At 39.5% G+C, this 27,065-nt stretch overlaps 1 protein-coding gene across 1 annotated transcript in view; it reads left to right on the plus strand.

Moving 5' to 3' along the window:
• The window catches only part of LOC119720132, a 66,229-nt gene that overhangs the window by 9,315 nt on the left and 29,849 nt on the right, over positions 1–27,065 (plus strand). The window contains exons 2-4 of the mRNA XM_038189687.1: positions 5,453–5,527; positions 14,944–15,285; positions 18,787–18,853. Coding sequence (XP_038045615.1) covers positions 5,453–5,527; positions 14,944–15,285; positions 18,787–18,853 — 484 coding nt within the window. The remainder of the gene's footprint in view (positions 1–5,452; positions 5,528–14,943; positions 15,286–18,786; positions 18,854–27,065) is intronic.

Here is a 27,065-nt window from a genome sequence, read left to right on the forward strand (position 1 = left end):
TCACGCAACGATCTTTTTCCCCCTTTTTGTGTTTGAGTAAAATGCATTTTAACCCCAGGCATATAAATTCACACTTTCTAATTTTTATATTTTTATGTAAAACATGCGACACATGATATTACATTTTCCATTTTTTTTTTAAATTTTTTTTTTCTTGTTCTCTCTAACTGTATGTGCATGTTTTTGTTTTCTTTACTGTTCTTATTGTCTGTACTTGAATTTTTACCTGTGAAATTAATAAATGAAATTAAATGAAAAATGACACATGATATTACATTTCCAGTCCTTGAACCTTGCCATTTCAACAAATTCGTTTTGGAATTGCTTTATTTTAAACCTGAAAAAAAACTAGATGAATTCAATTTTGCATTAAATAAAATTTAATTAAACAAAACCCTTCAAGTCCTGTTTTTATTCTTACACAATATAAAATTTCATACTCAAGTTCTTACAATACAGACCATTCTTCAGTTTATAAGAATTCCTTGAGCCAAATCAATTCTGCGCCGACGGCAATTTTTCAAATGAACCCACCTACATTTGTCCATTTCCAGCTACCGCGCATTACTCAGACCCCACCTCGGGCAATCTTGTAATTTGAGAACAGAACATCCGTTCATAAGTGTGCCAAAAAAACATGCCGCAGTCCTCATGATTCACAATTTCGCCGATAAATTGACCGTGCTGGATAATTATAGCGCAAAGGCGCTTTGCTCACGTAGCATATCGCTCAAAAATTGCAATCAATTGTTCCTACATGGGAGTCTTTACCGTAAATGTACATAAATTGGCTGAAAATAACAATAATAATAACATAATGATAATTAACTGTAAAAACCGCCTCCCATCTTTAAAGGGAAAATACAACATTTGCAAACATCAAAAAATAAAACTACCAAATCATTTTGAAATACCAGTGAATGACAGTGTAAAACATCCTGTAAAATCATGGCACCTGGTATACTGTCATTTTCAAGAAAAGTGGTATTTTTGTATCAATTTCCAACGCTGGTCGGCCGACCAGCGTTGGAAAAACTGGCTTTTTTTCCAAATACTGGCCCCAATTGACCATCGCACTTGTTTGCAATCGATTACACACCTATGAACGGGTACAAGCCAGCTAGACTGGTTCCCTGACCTTCCAATTCCCCAATGTATGTAAACTGCTCTGTTTCTTCTTAAATGTAGTCAGGGAACCAGACTACAGGAAAATGATTGTTTTTCTTGGTTTTTATAGCATTTTCGAACCCAAAACCTCAAAAAAGTCAGTGTAACTATATTTGCTATATTTCCAACCCCAAAATTCCATCCATTTCTGAAAATTACAGCAAAAGCAAATGATGTATATTCCCTTTAAAATGAGGTAAAACTTGAAACACCAGTATTTATCCTTTCTTTTCCAACCCGTGAAAATGGTGGTTTCTGACTACCACCACTTGAGCAAAGACATTGACAAATTGGGGTGCCGCTGACACAGGGCATATCTGGCCAATTGGTAGAGCTCAGTGGGTAGAGCACTGGAGCTGCAATTCAGAGGTCGTCACCATACTGTGTGCTAGGTTAGACTTCTATTATTCATCAGATTTTCATCATGGTGATGTACATTGTATAATTGGTTTTGCTCTTCATGGACATTTTATAAACAGTATTGTCCCGAGCGATCGTGAGAAAAAAATTAAGTAGGACATGTAGGACTCGAACCCACGACCTGCTTACTAGTGCAGACGTCTTACTGCTCAACCACCGAGCTTGCTGGGGTCGGCTGGCTGGTTCGAATCTGATATAGCAGCGGGTACCGCAGCCAAACTATTCATGAGATGGAATTTATGTCGGGGTGATGTAATTTACCTTCTACATTTGTACGTTGTTCGTTTTATAGTAAACTTGTGATGTGCAGCAAACGTAATGTCTGTTTCAACCGTCAAACTTTGAATTCTAATCTCAGGATTTTTTTTAGCGAGCACAATTCTCAAACACACATCTGAATTAGGTGTAAGGCATGGTTCAACTTACTACTCAACCCAGCGCAGATGTCTTTGGACCACTGACAGTATAAATTTCGCTCCCTGCGCCATCCTTTTGTCCATCTCCGCCCAAAAAAACAGTAAAAAAGGTGACCGACCTAAGGTGACGCATTGAATGGAACCTGTGGGGGTAGAATCACTTTACACTTAACGCTAACCAACATGGAGTGACCTAATACGCGTCTCCATTATCTCCTGCGTGTACGCGCTTTCTGCTTTCAGAACGTCAAGCCTAACACGCAGCACATTGATGTCGGGCTCTCGGTACTGAAATGTGATCCGCGGGGTATTTTTCAACGCTCCGTGTTTATTTGGTCAGGTTGTCATGCAGCATTGTCCCGGTCGCGTGGGCTGCCGCAATCCCGCGCAAATATCTGTTGACACGGTTGTAACTCATCACCCACATGCTGCAGTAATCATGAACCAAGGCAGAATCCTGTAAGCCTTTTTTCCAAGTACAGCATTTTAAGTTAAAGAAAAGGAATTGTGCCAACATCTAAAACATGTAGGATTAATCATCATGTATGTTGTTGCAATTCAAGCATCTTTACATACACACAATTTTAGAATTATCACAACCCAAGCAAGTGTTTGAAATTAACCCTTCTGCTGTCTGAACAGTCAAAGACAGTCAAAACAAACAATCCTCACCCCTGCCATGCCTTTTACACAGGCTAGTCACCAACAGTCAGATTGTATTTCAAGCAAGCACTGTGACTAGTCAAATTCAGTCAACTGACAAAAGCAGGCAAGTGGTAGGCACAGCTGGCTTTAATTAATCACCTACATTGTACAGTCACAGCATAGATCTATGTATCAAGTTACATAAACAGTCACAGCCAGTCAATCCTGCTTTATGTAGGCTGGGAGCTCTTAAAGTTCACTTGCCTGATTTTGACTTAAAGGGAATATACAACATTTGCAAACATCGAAAAATAAAACTACCAAGTTTTTACGAAATACCTTAATAGGATGTTGGTAAATGACAGTCTAAAGCATCCTGTAAAGTTATGGCACCTGGTGTGAAGTCATTTTCAAGAAAATGGTATTTTTGTAAAAATTTCCAGCGGTGGTCGGCCGACCACCGTTGGAAAAACCTAACTATTTTTAAACTACTGCTCCAAATTAACCATTAGTTCAGTCCAAATTTTGTTTGCTATTGGTTAAATGTTCGTGAACGGGTGCAGGCCAGCTAGACTGGTACCCTTACCCTTACAATTTTCCGGCATCTGTAAGTTGATCCATCTTATATTTAGTGGAGTCAGGGAACCAGACAACTTGAACAGTTTTGTTTTTCTTGGTTTTTCCAGCATTTTCGAACACAAAACTTCAAACATGTCAGTGTAACAATATTTGATCTATTATACTAACCCCTGAAATAGTTCATTTCTGAAAATTACAGCAAAAGCCAATGATGTACAAGGTGTACAAAATGTATATTCCCTTAAAACTTTGCACAGAATGTGTGTTTGCATAGGAGGGTTAATGGTATTGTTTCCTAATTTTTACAGGTGAGAGAATGTTTAAACTGTACACATACCGTACGGTGTACGTACAATGTACCGGCATGCATACCCTTCTATTTGATCATTCACAGACAGTCAAAAATGTCTTCCACTTCCCTGCCACTCATTTATAATAATAAAAAACAGTCAGATCACATTCATGTGAACACTGTGACTAGTCACTCATATCAATCACCTCCAGTCAAAGCATGGCTGAATCAAACTAACAAGGGAAGTTGTAACTGTTAAAAACAGTCACTTGTTTGATTTTAAGGGGTCCATGAGATGATTTTTTTTCCCTTAGGAACACAGTTTGTGCAACTTTCTCCTCCTAAATGTATGAAAACTGTTTGACATCCCTTTTTGGTAAATTTTATTGAAAAGTGCACTTCTTTAAATGTTTACATTTTTGTAAAATTTGTGTGTTTTTTTTTACAACTGAGGGCCCTGTTGCTGTAATGTCATTTCAGGAAGACACTGTTCAGTTTAGGGATTTTCTGTTCAAATTGTGAACCCAAAAATTCGCTCATTGAAAATATTTGTCTGAAAAGTTTGCTCATTGACTTACTGCCATGTACTGACACAAATTACTAATGAGCATGATGAAAAGAAAATTTACAACAGCAAAACATTCAAAATTTTGCCAACTTTTGGTGCTGAAATAGCTGAAACATTGAGGTTTCTGCCTGAAATGACATCACACTTTTGCTCCTGAATATGGAAATTTGCAATAGCATAAAAACTGAAAAGGCACCAAAACGACCCTTGAACATGGCAAAATGAAAATTGAAAACAAGGTTAAATGGGACCCAAAAGTGCAATTTCAAGGATTGCATTTTAAAAATTACATTGCGTGGGCCCTTAAACTGCTGCTACGGCATAGCTGAATTTGTATAAGAGAGGGACGGATTTGCAACGCATTATGTATCTTTCATTCCAAAATTATGGAGAATCTGTCAAGAAAGATCCATCAGATTTGAAGGACTTAAATTGTGTTCCCTGTTGGCACAAAGCAATTTAATAACCTCTCAATACTGTACATGTATGTATGTATGTTGAAAGACAAGACTTGAATCATGCAGCATACTATACAGTTAGTTGCTGTTCAAGTATTTCATTTCAAGTATAGGTGCTTCAGTCTTAAGCACAGCAGGTGCTTTTGACGATCCTAACCGAAAAAAAATTCTGGTGTGAGTTTTGCTGACACCGCGGATAAAAAGAAACGTTGCCTTTGCAGTTGTGTTATCAAATGCGAGGGCGATCTAAGGTGTCAGATAATCTTAGTGTTGCTTCAAGGCGAGGCACATCATTTGCGACTTTGTGTGAAAAAGCTGGCAGAGTCGAGCCATCACGGGATATTGCAATTGACGTCGGTTAAAAAGGTTTTGAAGAAATTATGTGTAGATCCTCTCGGAGTGCGGAAAAAGGTTGGGAAATCAAGTCATTGGAGAGTTGAATCTGCAAAAGGGAAAGGAATTTATTACTGGACGTGTAATTTGCTTGCAGCCTTAGAAGTCGGTGACGCATTTGGGACATATTGTGAGACCATTTGGCAACATTACTGTTTATCAAATATTTAAAATTTCAGAGACAAGAAAGTTGGCCTTAACTTTCATGGTCAGGAAAAATGTGTGTTTCAAAGCCAAAACCTCAGCAACACTTTGGAGACCTTTGCAAAACCTTTAGGAGATCCAAAGCCCAATAAAATTATATTTTTAAAACGAAATTAATATTAAAACGTCCCAGATGTTTTGTATTTAATACTAACTAGTCATGAGCATTAAAAGTGTTTGTTTTTTTTGTTCAAGTAAGCTGTGCCATCATATTTGTGTGAGATCTTGAAGATGGTTGCAACCACAAGGAATACATGTATTTCATGGTAATGACGATATATTTGTTTCTCTTTCTTTGTGTCTCGTGCAGAGAGTGGTCAGAAGGGCGTACCCGAAATTGAAACCATTGTCCGGAGGGTGGAGCAGACGAGGCGGACAGATGGAGGTGAGTGTTGCCATGGAAACAGGCATCTTTATACTTGAGCCTTTTTTTGGAGAAATTTCAGACATATTCTGAGGGCACTGTTTTGACAAATTTGAGTTGAATTTTTTTTTTTTTACCCAAAGCAAATAGCGCCCAACTTTTGTGTCCACCGTATCTCAAGAAACACTCATATTTTTAGAAACACTAAAAAAAATTCCATCTTATGAAACACTAATTTCTGTACCCATTGCCCGTATTTCTGACGTCTAGGCTTTGTCAACGAACTCTATCTTCGTTATTTTAGATTCCTGACTTTGGATGTTAAAACTCAATATGGGTCAATTTTGTGCTTCAGAAATAAACCCGCCATGACTGAGGTGCGCCACACTACATATATACATTGTAATTTGCACTCAAATTGTGTCGGAATCTGTCTAATCAATTTCGAGCTGCCCTGTGTGTATGTAAGTGACAAATTACATCCAAAGAATGGCCTACATATGTGCATACATACATGTACATCTTTTTTGTTCAGACAAATATGGGAATTGCTAAACAAAAAAATCCCTTGACCATTTCGTAATTCAGTCTCTTCAAGCTTAACTCTAAACGTCTAGGCCCTGTTGGCTAGGCTCCAGCCTCAATCATGCAAAATACTTTAATTGCCACCATGTAAAAAATTGGATTCAGCTTCAATGCTCCAAAATAATCTGTTATTTCTTGCATTTGTCAGTGGAGGGGTGACCCCTGGCTCAGCCTTCAAAATCCTCAGACACACAGCGTCAATCCTCCCAAATCCTCCAAAACTGCCTGGTTGATTTTGGAGGATTGAGGAGGGTCAGGGTTAATCAATGCCTGTCAGTTGATCCACCTTTAAGTAATGGCCCAATTCAGGAACTTTATAATTTAACGATTGAATTTGCCGAGGAATGACACTTCAGCTAATTGAGCGAAAGAAACGGATTGATCAGCGTCATCGCAGTCCTTTTTTTCTTATCGTCACTGACAACCGGCTGATCTATCTAAACAAGCCCAAGGCATTGGCTATGATCATTATTGCGAGCTGTGTTTGTTTGGCGTGTGATTGCAGCGATGGCATTTGATTGGTCCGTTGGCCCGGGGCCACGAACCGAGATCTTCTCTCACAAATCTTCACCGTCGTTTTGATCCTATCGACAGTGTTATCTTGCGGTTGCCAGGAGACAGCGTAAGTCGTTGAGGAAATACATGGGTAGTAGTTTAATTAAGTCGAGATAATAACAAAAATAAAAGAAAAGCGTAAGTCGTCAGGAAATATGTTGGAGTAGTTTTAATTAAAGGTAGAGTAGAACTTTTGCAGCTATCCAAAAACTGACCAAATTATTGTTAAAAAGCTATACTTGGTTTGAAGATCGGCGCCTTTGAATGACTATTATTGTCAGATACTGTGTGCCTTACAAATGCTTTGTTAGTATTATTATTACTAACGGCAATAAACTCCCTGTGAAATTATTCTTTCTGCCAATGCTGTTATGTTTTTTCAAAGTTGCATCAAGCGACGCATTTTTGGAAATTTTCGTTAGTAGTTGGTTTGTAATTCAGCGAATCCGTGAATAGGTGTGCGCAAGCATTGACATGCGTGCGCGGTTGCAACTATTTGTCGGTTCAGTGCACGTGACATTGCATAGCTGTAATCAGCTGAATGAGAATGTGGCCCATGTATCGCAATTCAAAGCATGACTCGGCAGCTTTTGAATTGAAATGGCAATCCTACAACATCGTTTTTTTTCCCAGAATGTACCGTACAGCATTCACAGAGCTAACATTTCATCAGGTTAGTTGATATAAGCATCCGTCTTTAGATCTTGAGCACTTTTGTCACGGTTGCTTCAAACGAAAAAAAAATGCAGGAATGACAAACGATCTATTCTTCATGTACCTTTAAGTCGAAAATCAAAAAAAGAAGAAAAGCGTAAGACATATACAAGAGCAGTTTAATTAAGGGGAAGATTACCATTTAAAAAGCAAAACAAAAAAACATTGGCCAATTGTTGGTTGTTGATGCCAAAGCTAGTGTTATTTTTCTTCGTGGAAAATTCATGTTAAAGACACGTACATGGGGTGTACGAACATTTTCAATTACCTGAAAACGTACATGTAACGGTACCGACCAGTTTCAAGAAAATCCTTGCACAAAGTGAAGATAGGACTGGTTCCGAATACCCTGTGACATTATTCCGCCTGAAATGGTATCATTCGGAAGAACAGGATTATTGAAGGTGGTTTAAGAACACGCGCCCGCACGCGGTAGTTTTTGACATGCGTTAGCAACAGAATCCAGTTGTGAAGCCCCAAAATTGTCCTCTGTTTTCTAAAATTGCAAAGTATCCACTGAGCTGAAACTTCAACAAGTTTACATGTAGTTTTTAAACACCCTTCTTAACATTTTGAGCAATTTTTTTTACTTCAAACGAAAAAAATATGCATGAAAAGGAAAATATATTCCCATGTAACTTTAACAGTGTGGTACCAGTAAGTCCAACTTTTATTCGGCATGCATAAAAATATAAACAGGAGAAAAAAGCAGATATTTATTCGCCAAATTTATTCACAGTCTGTCCGGTTTACAGAGCGCAAAATCAACATGGATACGCCTACGCATATCCTGCCAGTACACAATGTACAGGAAGCTGGCTGTGTTGGGGTCTGTTAAGCTAAATGATAGGACATTTTTAATGGAGTGGTGACATCGTTGATCGGCTGTGACTGCTGTTGCCTCCCGTTGTTAGCCTCGATAAAAATCATCAGACACTTTCACTGCCTCACAGTTCGCCGATCTCCAATTTAGGGGAGTCAGGGTGGCCCAGTGGTTCTTCCAGGTCTTCCACCTCTATGGCCCGGGTTCGATTCCTGGTCCACACTTGGATTGGGTTTTCAGTCCCTACCTGATTCAATGGGTTTTCCCCAGAATATTCTTCTGGGGTTTTCCTCCCACCTCTAAAACTGTAATTTCTTCTCATTGTCTTCTCTCTACAGGTTTATTCAGGCTTGTGAGCTACAGGATTCCTTGGTTTCATGACCAGAAATAATTAATAAAAATAATAACTAATAATTATTATTAAAAAAATGTGGATTGCTTATTGACAATAGTGTGCGGTACAAATACATTGAAAATGTGCTGGTTCCCGATCCCTTCATTCGGATATGGTACGTGACTGTATGGGAACCAGTGTACCAGTACATACCACTGGGGTCATATGATAAAATAAAACTAAAATAGAATTGTTTTAAAATACATGAAGCAATTGTATATTTTACATATTCCTGTGCATTACCAACAAGCTTCCATACACCCTAACAGACCTTGTAGCTTGCGTGCTGAATAAATTGAGGGAAAAAGGTCCTTTTGACCAGATCATAATAGAAATTTTCCGCCTGAATTAATGCAATATTATTCAAGGCCGCTTACACACAGTGGTGTATCTACTGTACAGTACCTCCCACCGTGGACGTCCTATTGTCCCTCTTCTATTTGTTCTTCAATTAGGAAGACTCCAATATATGTTTTGTACACGATCCCAATCGCGGACGTACAAATGTATGCTGGGAATCGTGGACGATATTGTTCTTTTTTGTTAATTCTCCGTCATTTTTCATCGACGGTTTGAACGCCTGAACACGCCCAACCATGCATGTCTATTTACACAATGAACATGAATGGAAAAATATTGAAGGTGGAGGCAAAGATGCCGTAAACAAATCTGTTAAAAATGTTAAATACACTTTATGTTTTAATTTTGAAGAAAAAAACAAAATAGTTTTGTATTGTAGTATGAAATTCTGTCAAAATACTAAAATTTAAAGCCAGCGATTTTTTGCTTCTGGAACGGAGTTTAATGGAATTCATTTTGTGAGTAAAAGTACAAACAGGAGATTTTTTTTGACGATAATCTGATGCATTTTCGATATTTTCTATATGATTCCTCAATATCGAAAATTTGGATATTTCAATATGATTTTAAAAATCGGCAATATCGGTATCAAACTTATATCGAATAATTGAGTAAGATCGATATATATCGACGGTGCTTAGGTGACGCAAACATTTCTGATGACCTGAAGTCGAAAAGGACATATTTACAACATAAGATCGGTGGCCCTAAAACATTAACTCACATTTTTCTTTGTGAATCAAATCCTTCACTGTTCACACTGCATGCTTATGTATGCTCGTGGCTATTTCAAGCGGAATTAAATTTAGCGTCTAATACATCAGTGTCACCTGTGGGTATTTCACGACTAGGAAAAAAGTTCCGCGATAACGACGTCTTTATCACTCCCTGCCTGCCCTGCCAGATGTATATCGATCACTGATAAGTGCCCTAGAATATCATAATGAATTTGACCGTGACTGCTGTAACCATTACGCTTAATAATTTGTTCATCAAATTCTTTCTTTTTCTTCTTGTGATTCTGATGGCCCCGGACTGATGGAACGTGCTTTGGATTCTTTTCCTTCTTTTTTTGGTTGCGTTTAATTTGGGTTGCCATGGAAACGACGTCGGCAACGACCCACGTAAATTGCCGGCTTGGACATTGAGTTCTAGAAGCATCACGAGCCAACATCGCGGGCGGTGGGGGGGGGGCTGACGTGACAGCAGTGTGTGCCAAGAATAGATCGTTGGACGTGATTGATTTTTGCTTTAACTACACGAACGAGCTACAACGGGGAATTGGGGGGAAAATCAGGCCGTTTTTATTACCGCACATGTGCGGCTGTTTTGTGAGATATTTTCTCTACTGACCAGAGGTTGGACTTATAATGCATTGCCTGAATCGATCATCAAGATACTGCCACTAGGTGTTGGAATTCAGAGGATTTGCGATAGTTTTCATGGTTTAGTGAGCCTAAACAAAAACAGTTTCAAAAGCGATTGTTTTTTCTTCAAGACTTGCAATTGTTATCATTCTTGCAAATATGCTGGCCCTTCCAAGAAAATTATTAAATCTAAATATGATCACTATATGTGGTATTTGTTTATAAGGACGTATATTTTTATGTTTTCATTTTTTGTTTTGGTAGTTTGCCCCCCCCCCCCCTAAGATCTCTGCCATCAAGTGACGAAAAATTTTGAAACTTCATACATGCATAGAGCAACTCATCATGAACATACCCGAGAAATTTCATGACTATAGGTCAAAGGGTTTTGGAATTATGGCTAATTAATTATTCATATGGTACGAATGGTAATTGTGCTCTGTGTATACGTGCACGACGTACATGTATATATGGGAAAGTTCAGTTTTCAAAGTGCGTAGCGCCGGAAAATTTTTCACTGCGCGGCAACCCCTGCTTCGATTTTTTATGTTTTTGGTATCAAAAGATGCGCAAGGCTCGAGGCTAAAAAGTCATAACAGTTCGGGTCGCGGGAAAAAAATCAAGGCTATCACAGAAAAACACAGATTCCGCCCCCCCCCCCACCCCCGGCCCTTTTAGGGTTAAAATGTGTAACATTTTTGGCTTAGGGGAGAAAATTCAAGCTTTGTAGTTTGGCGAAATACACATTTGGTGAAACTTAAAATGAAAAATGCATCGACAACGAAAAAGAAAATAAAATAAAAAGGAATTTGTGTTGTGATTTCAATTCTTCAATTTAAATTGTCATCTCCCACCCCGACTGTTATTGTACGACTACATGTTAATGCAGGCATTCAAAAGTCCAGGAACTTTTTCCTTAAAACCTTCAAGAATACTCCTGCCTGTTATGTTTTTCATTAATGAACTTGAACTTGGAAGTCCTTCTAAAGTGAAATGATTTGGCTGTACTGTCTTGAATTCTTCAAAGTGCATACTGCAATATCAGGTGATGGAATTTAGAGTATTTGGAGCAGTTACTGTTACATGTAGAACAAATTTTAAAAAATAGTATCAAAAAAGTGGATTTTTTCCCCAAAGACTGGCAGTTGACGATTTTCAAATTAAGAAACCATTTGTCTCTTTACTCCTTGGCTTTGTGCTGAGAGCCTGGAGTTGTGTCAAATTCTGAAATTTTTGCTTATTTTTGGAACAAGCCAGCCACAAAAGTAGGAGGGAAAGAGAGGAAAAAAAGAAAGAAAACAAAAAAATATTATGCTTTTCTCTCAAATATCGATGACCCGCGGTTACCTAAACCACTCAAATTTTCACCGCATCTTCACCAATATCACAGATAGGGTACTTGGCGCAGTGTGCGTATTTCCGTTATATTCCTCTCCCTAGCCTAACTGTCTCCCCCCCCCACCCCCCCCCCAAAAAAAAAAACGAGGGAAGAACGAAAAACAGAGGCATAGGGAAACCTGTAATATTAAATAACGGAGAGGCCTCAGTGTTTTTGTTTTGCATTACGGAGGGGGACTTGGGAGGACGATGTGTCGGCGCGGAATGTGGGATGCGTGGCGCCAAGTGGTTCAAGTGCCAGCTGAGAGTTTCTCTTTCGCTCGGAGACTTACGTGTCCGACCAGATATTAGAATCTGACATTGTCGGGCCAAGGGATGAGACATTGTGATTATTTGATTACTCGCATATTTCAATTTGCATTTGATTGAACAAATATGAAATTCGTGGTTGGTCGGGATCAGGGTTGAGACGGTTTGGTTATTTAATAGCTTGAATATTCAAAATTTCTTTGCGATCAAAATGATGTATAGGTCTACCAGATGGTTTTATACCATCGACACTAGTTTTATAAAATATCAGACTCCTGTGCGCATTGTCTGTGCAGTTGGATACATTGTAGTATTGAATTCTGACATTACTGTAATATTGCACGAGTTGAAGACAAGCGCAATATATTCTTGTATCCCCCCCAAAAATAAAAGCCGTCCAATATTATTATTATTAAATTATTATTTATATTAGGCTGACTTTATTGATCCGTAAGAAAATAATTTCAGCACACTGTCTTTATTTCTCAAATTTTGTCGAATATTCTTCGCAATACCAGAGCAAATGTCGCGCCGCTCGAAGCTGCCATTGTGGTGTTTGACAACAGTGCGCTTATAAACCCTGCCGCGCACTGTGACTGCATGTGACCACACACTATTATTTATATCAGGCTACCAGTTTTAAAAAAATGTTAAAATGTATGCTGTCATTGACACCATATTACAGTGTCATGTCAGTAAAAGTGCCCAGATAGGTCCTCCTCCAGGCACACATGCAAATAACAAATTTCCAGCTCAATCAAGCGCATAATTCTGACCTTGTCATGTTTAAAGCTGACAGTGCGATTAACTCAATATCTGGATATTCAAAATCCCATACATTGAATATTCGTCTACCAGTACATGTTCATGTTTGTACATGTACATTTTTTTACATTTACGTACACCTGATCAATGAGCAGTGATAATACAATGTAGTTTCATGCGTAAAACTTGCAATAAAAACTCACATACAGGTATGTGCATTGTCTACAGGCACATTTTGAGGTGGATATGAAAGTTGTGACGTACATGTATTGCTGAGTTTAGGACTGGGACGGTTGGATTCAGTCATACATGTACTTGGATATTTGAATTTCCATTTGAATGACTATTATTTTATGACAAATATTTTATGTCCACACTGTTTAAGAGTGTATACTTGCTGAAGGTCAGCCGTCAATATTTACAGTTTATACAAAATTATGTACAACAATGTACATGACATTGACAGAGTACCAGCAGACACATATTATGCAATGAAGCATTTTACAACTGGACTGAATACCGGTGTATAAAACAAACATTTAGACAAGTTCAACCTTCTGAAGAAAGGGGAAAACAAATTCTTTCCAATTTTTCCTTATTCCTGAAGCTTTCTTTCAGCAAAGATTGTTAACCATGGAAATAGTTTGCTTATTAAAAACATATATATGTCATGTGATGTGACTTTTGACTGATACTCGGCAAATATTTTCTTAACATGGAAATTTACTCAGCAAGATTCTCAGCTTGGCATGTTCATAAAACTCTACCTTGTTTATTGATAACACTAACCCACTTCAATCCTCCAAAATCCTCATGGTGATTTTGGAGGATTGAGGATGAATTCAAATTTTTGAGGCAGGACTGTCTGGCAATTTTGAAGGATTGAGGCGCTGGGTATCCTTCATTTGAACATGAGTGCAAAATTTCAGAGGATTTTGGGAGGATTGAGGACGGTTCAAAACTCCATATTAAAGTTAGGCTCGTAATAAAGGAAACCACTAAAATGAAATTCGCTCTTTTCATACTCCGCCATTGTGCTGCCTCGATCTGGCAACTTTACACAATAAAAATAGCCGGTTCGGTTCAGTGATCTGAACCCCGACACGGGAATCACTGAACCGGCTATATTCATTGTGTAAAGTTGCCAGATCGAGGCTCTGCATGCCCATGGCGGAAGTGTGAAAAGAGCGAATTGAGTACATCTTTAAATTAAGCAATCTACATGTACCGTATTTGACCCAAATCAATAAGTGGTCACATATGTGCTACTGTACCTCCCCATCCCCCCCCCCCCCCACCCCTCTACCAACAGTGCACATGTGTTCCGCACAGGAGCTGAAAAATAACTCCAAAACGCTGTCAGTGCTGACAGTCGGTCGATCGAGCAATACAATCCTCCGTGATTCACTTTATTCTAATTTGGCCTTGTCTTTTCCGCAGCCCATATGCAGCGCCCGCGGTTAGGAGCGACGTGCATGAAATTTGCATGTCCTAGTCCCAAAGTGCAGTGCTCCGTATGCCTCTATATTTTATGGCCGAACTTTCGCATGTCGTGGGTATGGACCGTAACACCATGAAATAGTCATGTCTGTCAATATTCTAAAAATTGACGGTGGTTACTGTGAACGTTTGGAGGGAGCCAGTGGGTTGCTTGTGTGGTTTGCAGTATTTAAAGACTCCATTTTACTGTGCAGTTTATACAAAATGGATTTTTGTGATCTTAAGAATTTTTTTAAGGGGAACGGTTGCTCTGCAAGAGAATAAAACAATAATTTCTTCTTTTGCTGGGAAATATGTGTTATTTGACTGTAGGCCCTTTTTAGAAATTACAACAATTGTCGTTTTGTCAGACGGATATTCACCATATTCACAATTACCTGTATTTTTTTTTCGAGGAAAATTTTGAATCATTTCCTAATGATTACAATTCCAAGACAATTAACTCTAAAGTTGCCCAAGCCTGGACTCCCAGTAGTGATAAAAAACAGGCTGCTTTCATTTCAGATGCTTGTCCCATGTTTTTGCACACACCTGTTTTTCCAAAATTAGGACAAAGATACGCCTCTTTTTTGGGGGGGGGGGGGCCAAAGCAGCAACATGACCTCGAAGGCAAGTTGATCAATCATCTGGAACATCACTGCAAATGTTCTCAATTTCTACTAACTGATGCAGTTATAATTTTGAAATTGAAGATTTAACCTCCCTATTGTTTTCTTCGTTGTGCCAGGATCGACGCCATTATCAACCAAGAAAGGCGAGGTTGTAGTAGACAAGACAGAAACCCGCGTCCTGACGGACCACCAGGTCGTGCAGCCCAACGGGGAAACCACGCATCTAGAGCACGAGAACGTGGAAACGGTGGAGAAGACCAAGCCAGCGGACGATCCCGCCGAGGCCGTGCCAGTAGGGGACCTCAGCGAATCCAACGCGGCAGACCCGCCACCGCAAGATGACGGCGTCAACGCAGCGGTTCGCAGCGGGGACGATCCGGACAACGACATCAGCAAGCAGCAAGAGGCTCCCATCGCGCATGACGGGGAGATTCTACTGGAGGACTGGCAGTTTATACGTAAGTCTGGTGCCTGGTCCTTTACAGTTTATCAGAAACATGGTGGTACATCAAGTATTATCTTCAAGCAAACTTATATCCTCGATCCTGATTGGTCAATCTATGGCAACAACAGTGTGATATGAGGCTGTATTGCATAGTCCATATCGCACCCTGCATATTGCGCTATTCCAAGATGCGAGCGACATTCCAGCTGCATGCGCTAAACCGCTAAAAGGTTCGTGTGGTTAAGCTATGGTCCAACTTTACTGCGCTTCAAGTTTGCTTGAAGATAAATTAATTATCACACTCGTGGAACACGGAAAATGTAGTGCGTCTGTTTCCAAAATACAACTCGGCCTTTGGCGTTGTGGTATGTTGGACACAGACTCACTACATTATTCCGTGTTCCACTCGCGCTCGCGGGAAAACTAATATGATCAAACAAGTCAGGGAACCGCACTTTTAAATTTTTTTTATTAAAAAATTATATTTTCCTTTAGCTTGTGAACATTTCTTACAGTGCTTGTGACCGGGCTTGACCGAGCTAAGTGGTCACATGACCAAAAGTCCTAATCTGATTTGTCAGTTTACAATGTACATTCGATCGTGTTTGTTTTCACATCGCGTATTCGCTAGAGAACGAAAATGATGACAACCCGAACACTGTACACTGACTAATCATTTCAGAAAAGTTCGTCAGTATCCTCCAACGAAACTAAAAGCCCTTTAAATAAAAAAAACCTGAAGTCTTTCTTTTGTTGTAAAGTAAAAAATAAAAAATTGTGAATTAGTCAGAGACGAAAATTGCATATAACCTTGCCCCCTGCGCGACTCCGAAGTGTGAATGGCGTCTCAAATTCCTGACTTCAATTACATGGACGACTGCTGATCAATAATGTAATGTTGTTCAGATTATACATCGGTGTGTGTATTAAACATTACCCTCTCCTAATTATCTTCGCTCTTCGCGTGATTAAAAATTGTAAAGGGAAAACGAATTGGGAAGGGGGCACGGGTGGAATTTCACATGAATTATTTCCGAGTTCATTCCGGGAGAGTTGTGGGGGAGAATGCCAAGAGTGCCTTGGCCTTTGTGCAAGGGATTCCTTTGTTCATGTTTGGTACACTTTGTGACCCAGTCCACAAAAAGGTATTTAGTTGCGCTGTGCATTATCATGTTATGGCCCGCTCAACGTTGAGAGGGTGAAACATTTCAGCAAATTATGATTTTCATTTTTTGTCATGAATGACATCATTAATACCTGAATTTCAGGGTTCATTCACAGAAATGTTGATTTCGATGAATAAAGGGGGGGAAACACAACAATTTTTAGTGCATAAATGCCCCAATCTATAACACAGCCAGCTATTTCAAAGCCCGTTTTCTGAGTTGTGTAATTCGAACTCCAAGGAGGTAATTAATATGCAAAAACGTCATATCTCCATCCACAGAACAGGAGGGGCTATGGAGCTCTATATGAAAGTTTACGTTGTGGGCTTTCCAACCACGTATAATTCAATTTCACTTTGTGCTTTGGGCACAGAGTTGTAGTCCGGTCCATCACAAGTCCATCACAACTCCATCACAAGTCCATCACAAGTCCATCACAAGTCTAACTCATGTCCAACGCAAGTCCGTTGCAAGTCCATCACAAGTCCATCACAAGCCATCACTAGTCCATCACAAGTCCATCACAAGTCCATCACATGTCTATCACAAGTCCACCACAAGTCCAACACAAGTCTATCACAAGCATGACAAGTCCATCACAAGTCCAACACATGTCTATCACAAGTCCATCACAAGTCCATCACAAGTCCATCACAAGTCCATCACAAGTCCATCACAAGTCTATCACAAGTCCATCACAAGTCCATCACAAGTCCATCACAAGTCCATCACAAGTCCATCACAAGTCCATCACAAGTCTAACACAAGTCTATCACAAGTCCGTCACAAGTCCATCACAAGTCCATCACAAGTCCATCAAAAGTCTAACACAAGTCCATCACAAGTCCATCACAAGTCCATCTCAAGACAAAGGTATTCCTTTGTAATTGTTTATCCCCTTAATGGACTTGTGATGTACTTGCGATGGACTTTTTATTTCCTTGTGACCGGAATTGTGATGTACTTGTGACGGACTTGTGACCAGTATTTTGTCCTGAATTGTGACTGCACTTGTGACTAAGTTGTGACCGCACTTGTGATGTTCTTGTGACCGGGCTTGTGATGGACTTGACGACAACACTGCTCAAATTTTATATTCAGTCTCATGACTGTACAATGTACTTTTTTTGCGGAATCAATTATTACACAGACATTGCCAATCAAGACCCAATCGTAATGAAAAAAATATCTGACGTCGCCATTTGAGACCTATTGACAAAGAAAAAAGAATATCTAACTTCCGAGCGATGATATCAAAGCAATCAGCTAGCGCCTCGCAAAATTGATTAGAAAATCGCAATGACGCACAAAAACACAAAGCTGTGCTGTACGTGGACGACTCAAGAATGCTAATATATCTTGCCCACCATGAATTCCGAAAGCACCGAGCAGGGCAGACTCTAATCCGTTTAGCAAGTGAATTACCAGCGACGGAGTGGTTTTACCTCCGGGAAAAAAACAAGGACTATTGAATTAGCAAAAAAAGGGGGGAAATACTGGAGCGCTGGTTTGCCAAAAAAATCTGGGGACCCAGAGGAGACATTGGTGAGTTTCAGTGGGAGCGAGTGCACGTGGCGGAACAGCCGTGGGAAAAACGTCAGTTGGTCGACCGGTGGGAGTGATATTATTAATCTGCGAAGCAATTAAAGTTTTCCTGTGAGGGCATCAATTTAGCAGTCTCGGGAAAAGAGGAAAGTCCAAGAATCCAGAATGGCTGTTGTATAGCAATTGAGGTGATTTGGTCTGTTTTGTTGAAACTGGGTTGCCAAATTCGAGAAGTATACACATACAATGAAAAAAGGGGGAAAATTGCATCTTTGTAATTAAAATCCTCCCTCTCTCCCTGGCAAATTCAGGCACCATCACAGCAGTCAAAATCAATCAAGTACTGTTTTTGACAGTTCAGAATTCTCTTGTTTCTTTGATATAGCCATGCTTTGACTGGAGGTGATTGATATGCCAGCTGAACCTACCGTACATGTACCAGTTACCTGTTTTGTCTGTTGACTGAATTTGACTAGTCACAGTGTTTACATGAATGTGATCTGACTGTTTTTTACTAGCCTGTGTACAAATGCGTGGCAGAGGAAGTGGAAGAAATTTGTTGACTGTCTGTGACTGATCAAACAGTAGGAGGGCTAGGTAGTTTACAGGATAATGTAGTCATATCTCCTTAGGTATTATTTATTGGAAAAATGCCTTTGCTGTCACGACAAATCGCTGTATGCGACCCATGTGCACCCTCCCCAACCCCTGCCTAGCTCCGCCCATCACCCCCCCCCCCCTTGTCATAATAATTATTGCATTATTTATCCTAATTATGAAGTTTTGATCATTTTTCCCCCCAGTAATCGTCTGTGGCTGCGTAGCTGTCGGTGTACTCGGCATAGCTGTGGCCTTTTTATGTTGGTACAAGTAAGTACAGTCACTTTTTTTTTATCCATGGAGTTTTTGAAACCTCGGATTTGACTTCCAGCTTTGGCTTCAGGACTAGAAATGGTGCCAAAGTTAGAGACCAAGCCGTGGTTTCAAGAACCTCCACAGATGTTGACTATTTCAGAAAAATTCTTGCAACGGTGAAAATTAAAGCTTTGAAATTTCTTTGGGGGAAAACAAATTGTAATTCCTTTTTTTAATTCTCCCCTGCAAACTTTCGTTTTGTTTCAAATCGTCTTAGTGTATGTGACGATTTGACGATGTGTAGATGTGCAGTACAAATTAGTGAATGTTGTCACCATGTGTAGTGTCTTTGGGTTGTATGGTGTGGTGTACCTGAATAGCCCCCTCTTGTGGCCACTTCCAGACAGGCTTTCCTTGCATGCACGTCAGATATTTCCATTCAATTTGTATACTGCCCTCTGTTGTCAGCTTGTGTTTCTGTATTTTACACACAGATTATGTGCCATAAGGCCAAACAAACAAAATATTCGGTCTCTGGTCAGACCAAAGTTTTGGAATTGACGCGGCGACGCGGCTTTTTTTTTTTTTTTGCTTTTTTTTTTTTCTTCTTCAAGCTTGGATTGTACAGACAAGGTGGGGTACTATTTTGCTTTTTTTGGTATCCTCATGTACATTGGTGTCCTCCATAATTTACCTTGGTGCTCTCGATCATTTGCCGTGGCGCAATATCCCATTCCTTGGTGCTCTTTGGTAAAAAAAATTGAGGGGGTGCGGCAACAGAGGGCGCTGTTGGAGCTACCGCGGAACATTTTGGAAAAAAAAAAAGATTGACGCGCATGGTTAAAATCGACGCGCGCGCTGACCAGAGACTGACTTAGTATTTTTTTTGGCTTAATGTACAATACATGAGTGAACATCATACATGTACCGGTACATGTATATTGCACACATGGGTCATTTGATTAAAATTAGGGGTTCACTTTGTTTCCTGTCGCTGTTACATCTGACCTCTATGATTCTTTAATTCTGATGCACTCCTTAATTAATGCAGTCGTCCTCCAAGAGTGATAATGAATAGCAAACTACCTACCCAACAAATAAAACAATCATTTGAAGTCATTCTTAGTGATACTTGAATGGCAAATTACAAAGTAACCAAGGTAACAGGACAGGAAAAATGTCACACTTTGGACCCTCAATTTATAGAATGACCCATATATCGAAACTACATGTAACGGTAACTAACGACCCTACATGTGTGTAGTTACAATGTACATTGTACATGTAGATTAGTTTGGCTTTTGGACATTTAGAAGCCATATTTGCAGTGGCATTGCATGCGCAAACAGTTCGCAACCATTCTGAAATTGTCCACTTCCTATATTGGTCGAAAATGGCATTGAGCGTTTGCGTGCAAGCTTGATACCAACGGATTAGTGTATTAATTGTCGTTGTAAATAATTAATTACATTGTAAGGCATGTGTGCGTGTAGTCAGTAGCTCAACTGATGATTTGCTAATGAGATATTTTTTTATGGTGGGGGGGGACTTAATTGGTTTAACCCTAACTCCCCTGGGGTGTGCAAAATCGTATTGAATTTGGAGGATTCAGGACTGTTAGGGTTAGCTAAAGATAGTAATGGCACTAAAACTCCCTGTGAAATTATTCCTTCTGGCGTGCTGTCATTTTGAATAAAGCAACAAAAGAAGTCATTTCCAAAGGTATGTCAAGTGACACATTTTTGGAAATTGCTGTGAATCCGTCCCATAGGTTCTAATTTTGTAGTTGGTTTGCAATTGGGCGAATCCGTGAATGAGTGACAGCCGGCTGAATGAGAATCATGTTCCAAAGGCCGATTTTCGGATTGTGTCACGGGAGGGTGCAATTCAAAATACGACTCGGCAACTTTGGAATTGAAATCGAGATCCAAAATATTGTGTTGATGTTTGTTCTGTTTTCTCGAAATATACAGCATTCACAGAGCCAAAAAGTCATCAGGTTTAGTTATTAAGCATCCATCTTTAGATTTTGAGCACTTTTGTTCAAAAATGCACAAATTACAAATGGTCTATACTCTACCTTCAAATGAAACTGATTTTTAGACTACATGTACATGTACATTGTACATCAAGGTTTAGGACAACATTAAGCCAGTGTATTATGAAATTTGGACTATGAATACAGACTTCTTGTTTGTATTGGGCATGCCTAAGTGGAGATACCGGTAATTACGAAAGTGACAGGTCACATGTGTTCCTCGTTTTTGCTTCTCGTGAATACCATTACAAATTGAAAAAACACTGTACAAAGTCTTGCATGGTTTGGAATGTCCTCATTTTTAAATTCTCAGTTCCATCCATGTAAGGGTTAGAATCCATAAAAGGTAAAAGAGACCAGATTTCATGAGTCAAAATTTCATATGACACCAGCATTCCTCCTACACACGTATACATTTCGCTCTAATGATATCAACTCAACATGTGCTCGTATGTGCCAGTTTAGTTTGCGGCGTCGAAAGGCAACCAGTATTTGCTTTGCTTCTGAGCTCCCAGAACCGGAAATTGCAATGACGAGTGGCAAGCGAAAAAAGAAAAAACAAATTGTATGACGAAGCTTCGTGTTGGGAGCGATGTGGAGTTCCTACAGGAACCTTAATATCCTGGATTTTTGTTTAAACAAAGACATATTCATTACAAAACGCCTGCAGATTGATAAACAGGTTGGCTATAACACCTGCAGATAAGTGGTATTTATAAATAGAACTCGGCCACATTACTGAGGGTTTTGCTGCGAGACCCATGTGTGATTGAATGGAGTGAAAATGAATGGATGGAGAGTGGACACATTAGACAGGTTCTGAATTGCTGCAAATGTTGATTTCAACTTGCAAGCATATCAACATCTTTTCTGCGCCATGTGCTTGTGATAGACAATGCCTCAATTTGTCTCGCTTTTATAGATAAAAAATCTATTTTTAACAATGCCATTAATAAAGATGGCATATCTTCAATATTTTATTGTTATTGAGGTACTTGTAACCCCGTCTCTTAAAAACAAGAGTTCCGTGGTTTCCTTGACAACTGCGATTAACGTCACTGGCCATTTTGTTTCAAATTGAAAAATGCTAAGAATTACTACTGGTACTTTGTTCCTTGTACTGTAAAAAAATTGTGAAGTTTTCGTCTGTGTTTTGCCTGAAGGCAAGTTTAAATTACAATCATGTACGCATGTACATGTAGTGTTGATTTTACATATGCAAAATTTTTATCTATTTATTATAAATAGTTTATCAAAAGTGCAAAGAATTTTTTTTGTCAATATCGGGTTTTTCGCTCTTCGCTGATGTAATTTTTTAAGCACATATTCAGTGCTGTCCCAGGGCTTGGGCGAAAAAAAATTTGACAAGCTGACTCGGGTGGGACTCGAACCCACGACTAGTGCAGACGTCTAAACACTCGTACACCGAGTGGTTCGAACACTTGTCTGCAATGATGCAGCCATCTACCACCAAGAGAGATTGCTTCGATCTTCTCTGCCCTATTTCTGTCACTAAAGTAGTCTCCAAACGTCATTCATGTCGTAGAGGGGAAAACAAAAATTGTGAGATGTTTTATCCGCGAACTTTGAAAAGAGCATCGTATCCATGGGCATTACTGAGGCGATATCTCGTTCTGTAATCGACAGCTCGACAGCTCCTTGGCATTTATTTTTCCGAAGTCGAGAATATCACACCCTTTCCTGTCGCTAGCCTCCGTACGGCGGGATATGTACACTCTCAAGTGTCACCCAGCCTGGAGAAAAAGAACGAGGAATATGGTTTCAGTCCAGACAAATTCCGGAAACACGCCGGAAGCATACATCAAATTGGATGCGCGTCCTCGCGCAGGTTTGTCAAAAAGCGTATGGTCGTGGACATTTTGCCCGTGAGGGATACCGGTAGAAGTCTCCAGAATGAGACTTTGGGTGATTGTAAAAAGAGTAATGGCAGATCTTTTCCAAGAAGATGTCTTTTTTTTCTATTCATTTTGTCAAGATTTATGGAATCATGATCTCTAATTCTCCCTACCGTAGATCCTTCAAAAATCCACCAGGAGGTTTGGGTGAATTTAATTGGTAGAGTTCGGGATAGTACCGGTGGGGTAAATATCCACAAAACATTTGGCTTGTTGCTCCTTGAAAGTAGCAGTAAAAGAATGTTTGGTTCCTTTACATTGGAGGCTTTGGAAAATACATGTACGGGAACATTCCTGCCAAGCTCATTCTATGAATTTAGGGTCCACAAGTGTGATATTTTTCCTGTCTCTGTTACCATGGTACAAGTACGTGAACTTTGTAATTTGCCGCTCAAGTATCATTCAGAATGAACAATTTTTTTGTTAGATACATTTTTGTAGGTAGTTTGCTATTCATAATCACTCTTGGAGGATGACTGCATTAAGGAGTGCAACGGAGTTTACAAGCAAAAGATGTCAGATGTCAAATTTATAGAATGAGACAGTATGCTTAATATTAGCCCAGAATTTCCAACTACCTGTATAGCAGTTGGATTCTGCACTCTAGCGAGCTGAGCCGTGAATTTATGCAGTACCCCGTCCACCGAATCTCATCTTTTTCCTTTTTTATCCTACGATCACATCAGTGGATGATAATTCTCTGACTTAACCTGTCCAAGGCCGTTGTCAATCTCCAATTCTCCAGCCTCGTACATTTCAGAGCACGCGCATCACCCTAACCCACTTTTTCTACAAGTCAGCTTCAGTTTCGCCTGTTCTTGATTAGCATGCATCGGCCGTAACCCAGCTTGATCTGGCCTGAGCGTCTTTACTTTATACTCGCTTCAGGCGAGCTCTCTCCAAGTACAAGCTTCAGATAGATTAACTTTCACTGCCGCGAGGCAGGAACGAGACAAATTCCGCATAAATTTTCACAGAGTTTGAGAGAATTGTTGAGACACGATTGCTTCATTTTTTTTTTTCACTTTTAGTGCAGCAAGAAATCTATAAGATAAACTGACCTGAAAGTACAATTTTGTCAAAAATCTCAGCAGCGTGCAACCTTCAAAATCTTCCATTTTAAAACAGTTGTGAAAAGAAGCAACTGTGGTCAGGTTTTTTTTCCATGAAAACAGTTCTTTAAAAAATTAATAACTCTCACTGCCGTGTGTACATATGTACATGTCCATCTTGTACAACACCATATAGCAGAAATTGGATTTCACATGAAAGCTCCAATGCCAATCTTTTTAAAATTATAGTTACAGAAACACTCAGCTTTGCGTCATCCACAGTGGTCCCATCCGACTGGAGAGAGAGACAGATGGACTGTTGAGTGGAACAAATCTAAGATAAATAACGACCTTCATTATATCCAAATAAAACAAAAGCCTTTATGAGTCAGCGTGCCGCCTCATATTTCATTCATCTCTGATGAAGCTTGTGTCATTTGATAGCCTGGCTCATTTGTCTTGTTAGATTTTTCTTCGTCTTTTCAGAACAAAATGAATCACACTACATGTACACCTTGTTGAGTTTTAGTGTTATTTTCTAGTTGACGTCGTCCAGATGCTGAGTCTGAAATGATTCTAAATATGGCTAGAGAATTGGGATTCTTTTGTAAGCTTCAAACATTTCTGAAGATTCATCTTGTGTCCATAGGCTGGACACTTTACTGATGTTGCATTTTGTGTCCTTAGACAGGCCACTTTACTGATGTTGCATCTTGTGTCCATAGGCTGGACACTTTACTGATGTTGCATCTTGTGTCCATAGACAGGCCACTTTACTGATGTTGCATCTTGTGTCCATAGGCTGGACACTTTACTGTTGTTGCATCTTGTGTCCATAGACAGGCCACTTTACTGACGTTGCATCTTGTGTCCATAGACAGGCCACTTTACTGATGTTGCATCTTGTGTCCATAGACAGGCCACTTTACTGACGTTGCATCTTGTGTCCATAGACAGGCCACTATACTGATGTTGCATCTTGTGTCCATGGGCTGGACACTTTACTGACGTTGCATCTTGTGTCCATAGACAGGCCACTTTACTGATGTTGCATCTTGTGTCCATGGGCTGGCCACTTTATTGATGTTGCATCTTGTGTCCATAGGCAGGCCACCTGAAGCAATGAACATGTATGTCGTCAACCTCTACTCGGCCATCGAGGCAAACAGTTTTCTAGAAATAAAAATTAGCATGTCAAGCGAGGAAAACAGAACCGTTGAAGTGTCCTTTGAATTGTTCAACGTGCCAAATCAGTGCCGTTATTACTATTCCTGTCGCCACAACCTGGAAAATTGAGTTAGCTCCCTCTGTGGGTTTTCCCCTCCAACAAAAGAGCTTTGTACATTGAATGCATGTCGGCGCATTGCAAATTTGATCAGATTTCTGTGGCGCTCTGTCTCGCCAAATGTCAAACGTGCAAGCGGTATTTGTTTTGGGGGAATGAAATCTTGCGCAGGTGAAATTTACACGAAATTGCTTTGTCGTGTTTGTGAGGGAAAACCTCTGGAACGGCCGAAAAACAACAAAGATGGTTTTGTGCATGTATATACTATTTATACATGCGTCCCTATTTTAAATCTAAAAATAACGGAAGAAGTGCTTTAAGAAGCAAGAGCTTTAAATTTCTGAGCATACAGCAAAGCGTGTTCGTACTGCAATTGACGTAAGAACGTGCAATTTCTTTGAAACCGTTCTGTTAAATCCGCTGATCAAATATTCATACCGAGATTCGTTTGTAATTCAGGCAACAGCTCATCGCTCTCAGCCATTAACACCTTTTATTTTCCCGGGGTCAAAACAAGAGATCCGAATAAATTAAGAATTGCATCTCGTTATTTGATAAGGTGCTCACCTGTTTTACTTGTTTCTAAGAAACGGCCGACGAAGTGACGAGTTTTGAGGCTAATTATAGGAAGCTGTCTGTGCATTTTCAATGATGTCTTAGCTTAAGTGGATTATGTGAAAGTTATGAAGCACACGATTAAACAAGGCATAGTTAAGTTGGCTAAGGAAATGAATCCCTCTTTTGTTTATCAAGGGACTTGTTTACGCACTTATATACTTTGAGTCAAATTTGAGTCAAATTTTACAAAATGCTTCGAGGCAGGGAGACAAGTTTTCATAATTTTTTTAAACGCCAGAAAATATAAAACACACTTATAGGACTATACATGTGCATGCGAGTCATCCAAGATTGTAACCAGAATGCACTTACCTATTAAGTTCTCGGTAAAGAAATTGAGTCGGTGGAAAATTGCCTCATGCTTTGCGTTGCCTATGTTTCAAGGACACTCCGAAGAGAATTAATTGATTTTTAATGGAACAGTCAGCGACGTTTCTCCATCAGGGGGAAGCGGTGCACTTTAGTCTCCTGCCTGCCGCAAATTTTTGCCGACTGCCGGCCAGCTCTCAGATGCATTTGTGAGATCGTCTTCTTTTTTTTCTTTTTTTTTCTTGTTTGCTTTTTTCCCGTACCTCTAAATAAAGCGTCCTATTTACCCCGCTTTCAAGCCTTTCGTTGGGCAGTATTTGAGGCTGTCAACATTTCTTTGGGGATTTGTTCCGATCGGGTTTCGGATTTCAGGTTCTGTTCAAAAGAACATTCGTTTGGCCCTTGTCCTTTTGCCAGACGGTAGAACGTTGGTTTTGCATTTGATGCCTTTTGTGTCAAAGCACGGACTCGGAATCCTGGCAGTAAAAAGGCAAAAGGCAGAGAAATGTTGACAACAAATTCAAGATTTTTTTTTTTTTTTTAATTAATCAAAATTTTGTTTACTTGATCAAATTCAAAAGAACATAGAAGTGCTGTTAATGCTTTGATGGGAGTCTTTATAAAGAAAGTGGAAATCACTAAGAAAGAAACTCCAGCAAAAAAAGGAGACATTTACAGCAATTTTGCAACAAAAAATTACAATGTATATTGTATTTTAAGAGTACATGAGGAACAGTGTGACTGCAGAAATGTATGTTCCATTATATGTTGTAAACGATGTACAGTGTACATACAATGTATACAATGTTTGTTTGTTTTTTTGTCACAAATACATATAACATTAACATGTGCAAATGTTTTCTAAACTGTTCTCAACATTATCATGATTATGTAGGCAGGCGTGTCAACTGAGTTTTTACCAACCGACTTTTCACAATCCTTCAAATTTGCAAGGAAATTAAAATGTGGTCCAAACCCTGAAATACGTACATGAAGTTGAAAGATCACG

This window comes from Patiria miniata, unplaced genomic scaffold, assembly GCF_015706575.1.
Source record: "Patiria miniata isolate m_02_andy unplaced genomic scaffold, ASM1570657v1 HiC_scaffold_9, whole genome shotgun sequence".
NCBI lineage: Eukaryota > Metazoa > Echinodermata > Asteroidea > Valvatida > Asterinidae > Patiria > Patiria miniata.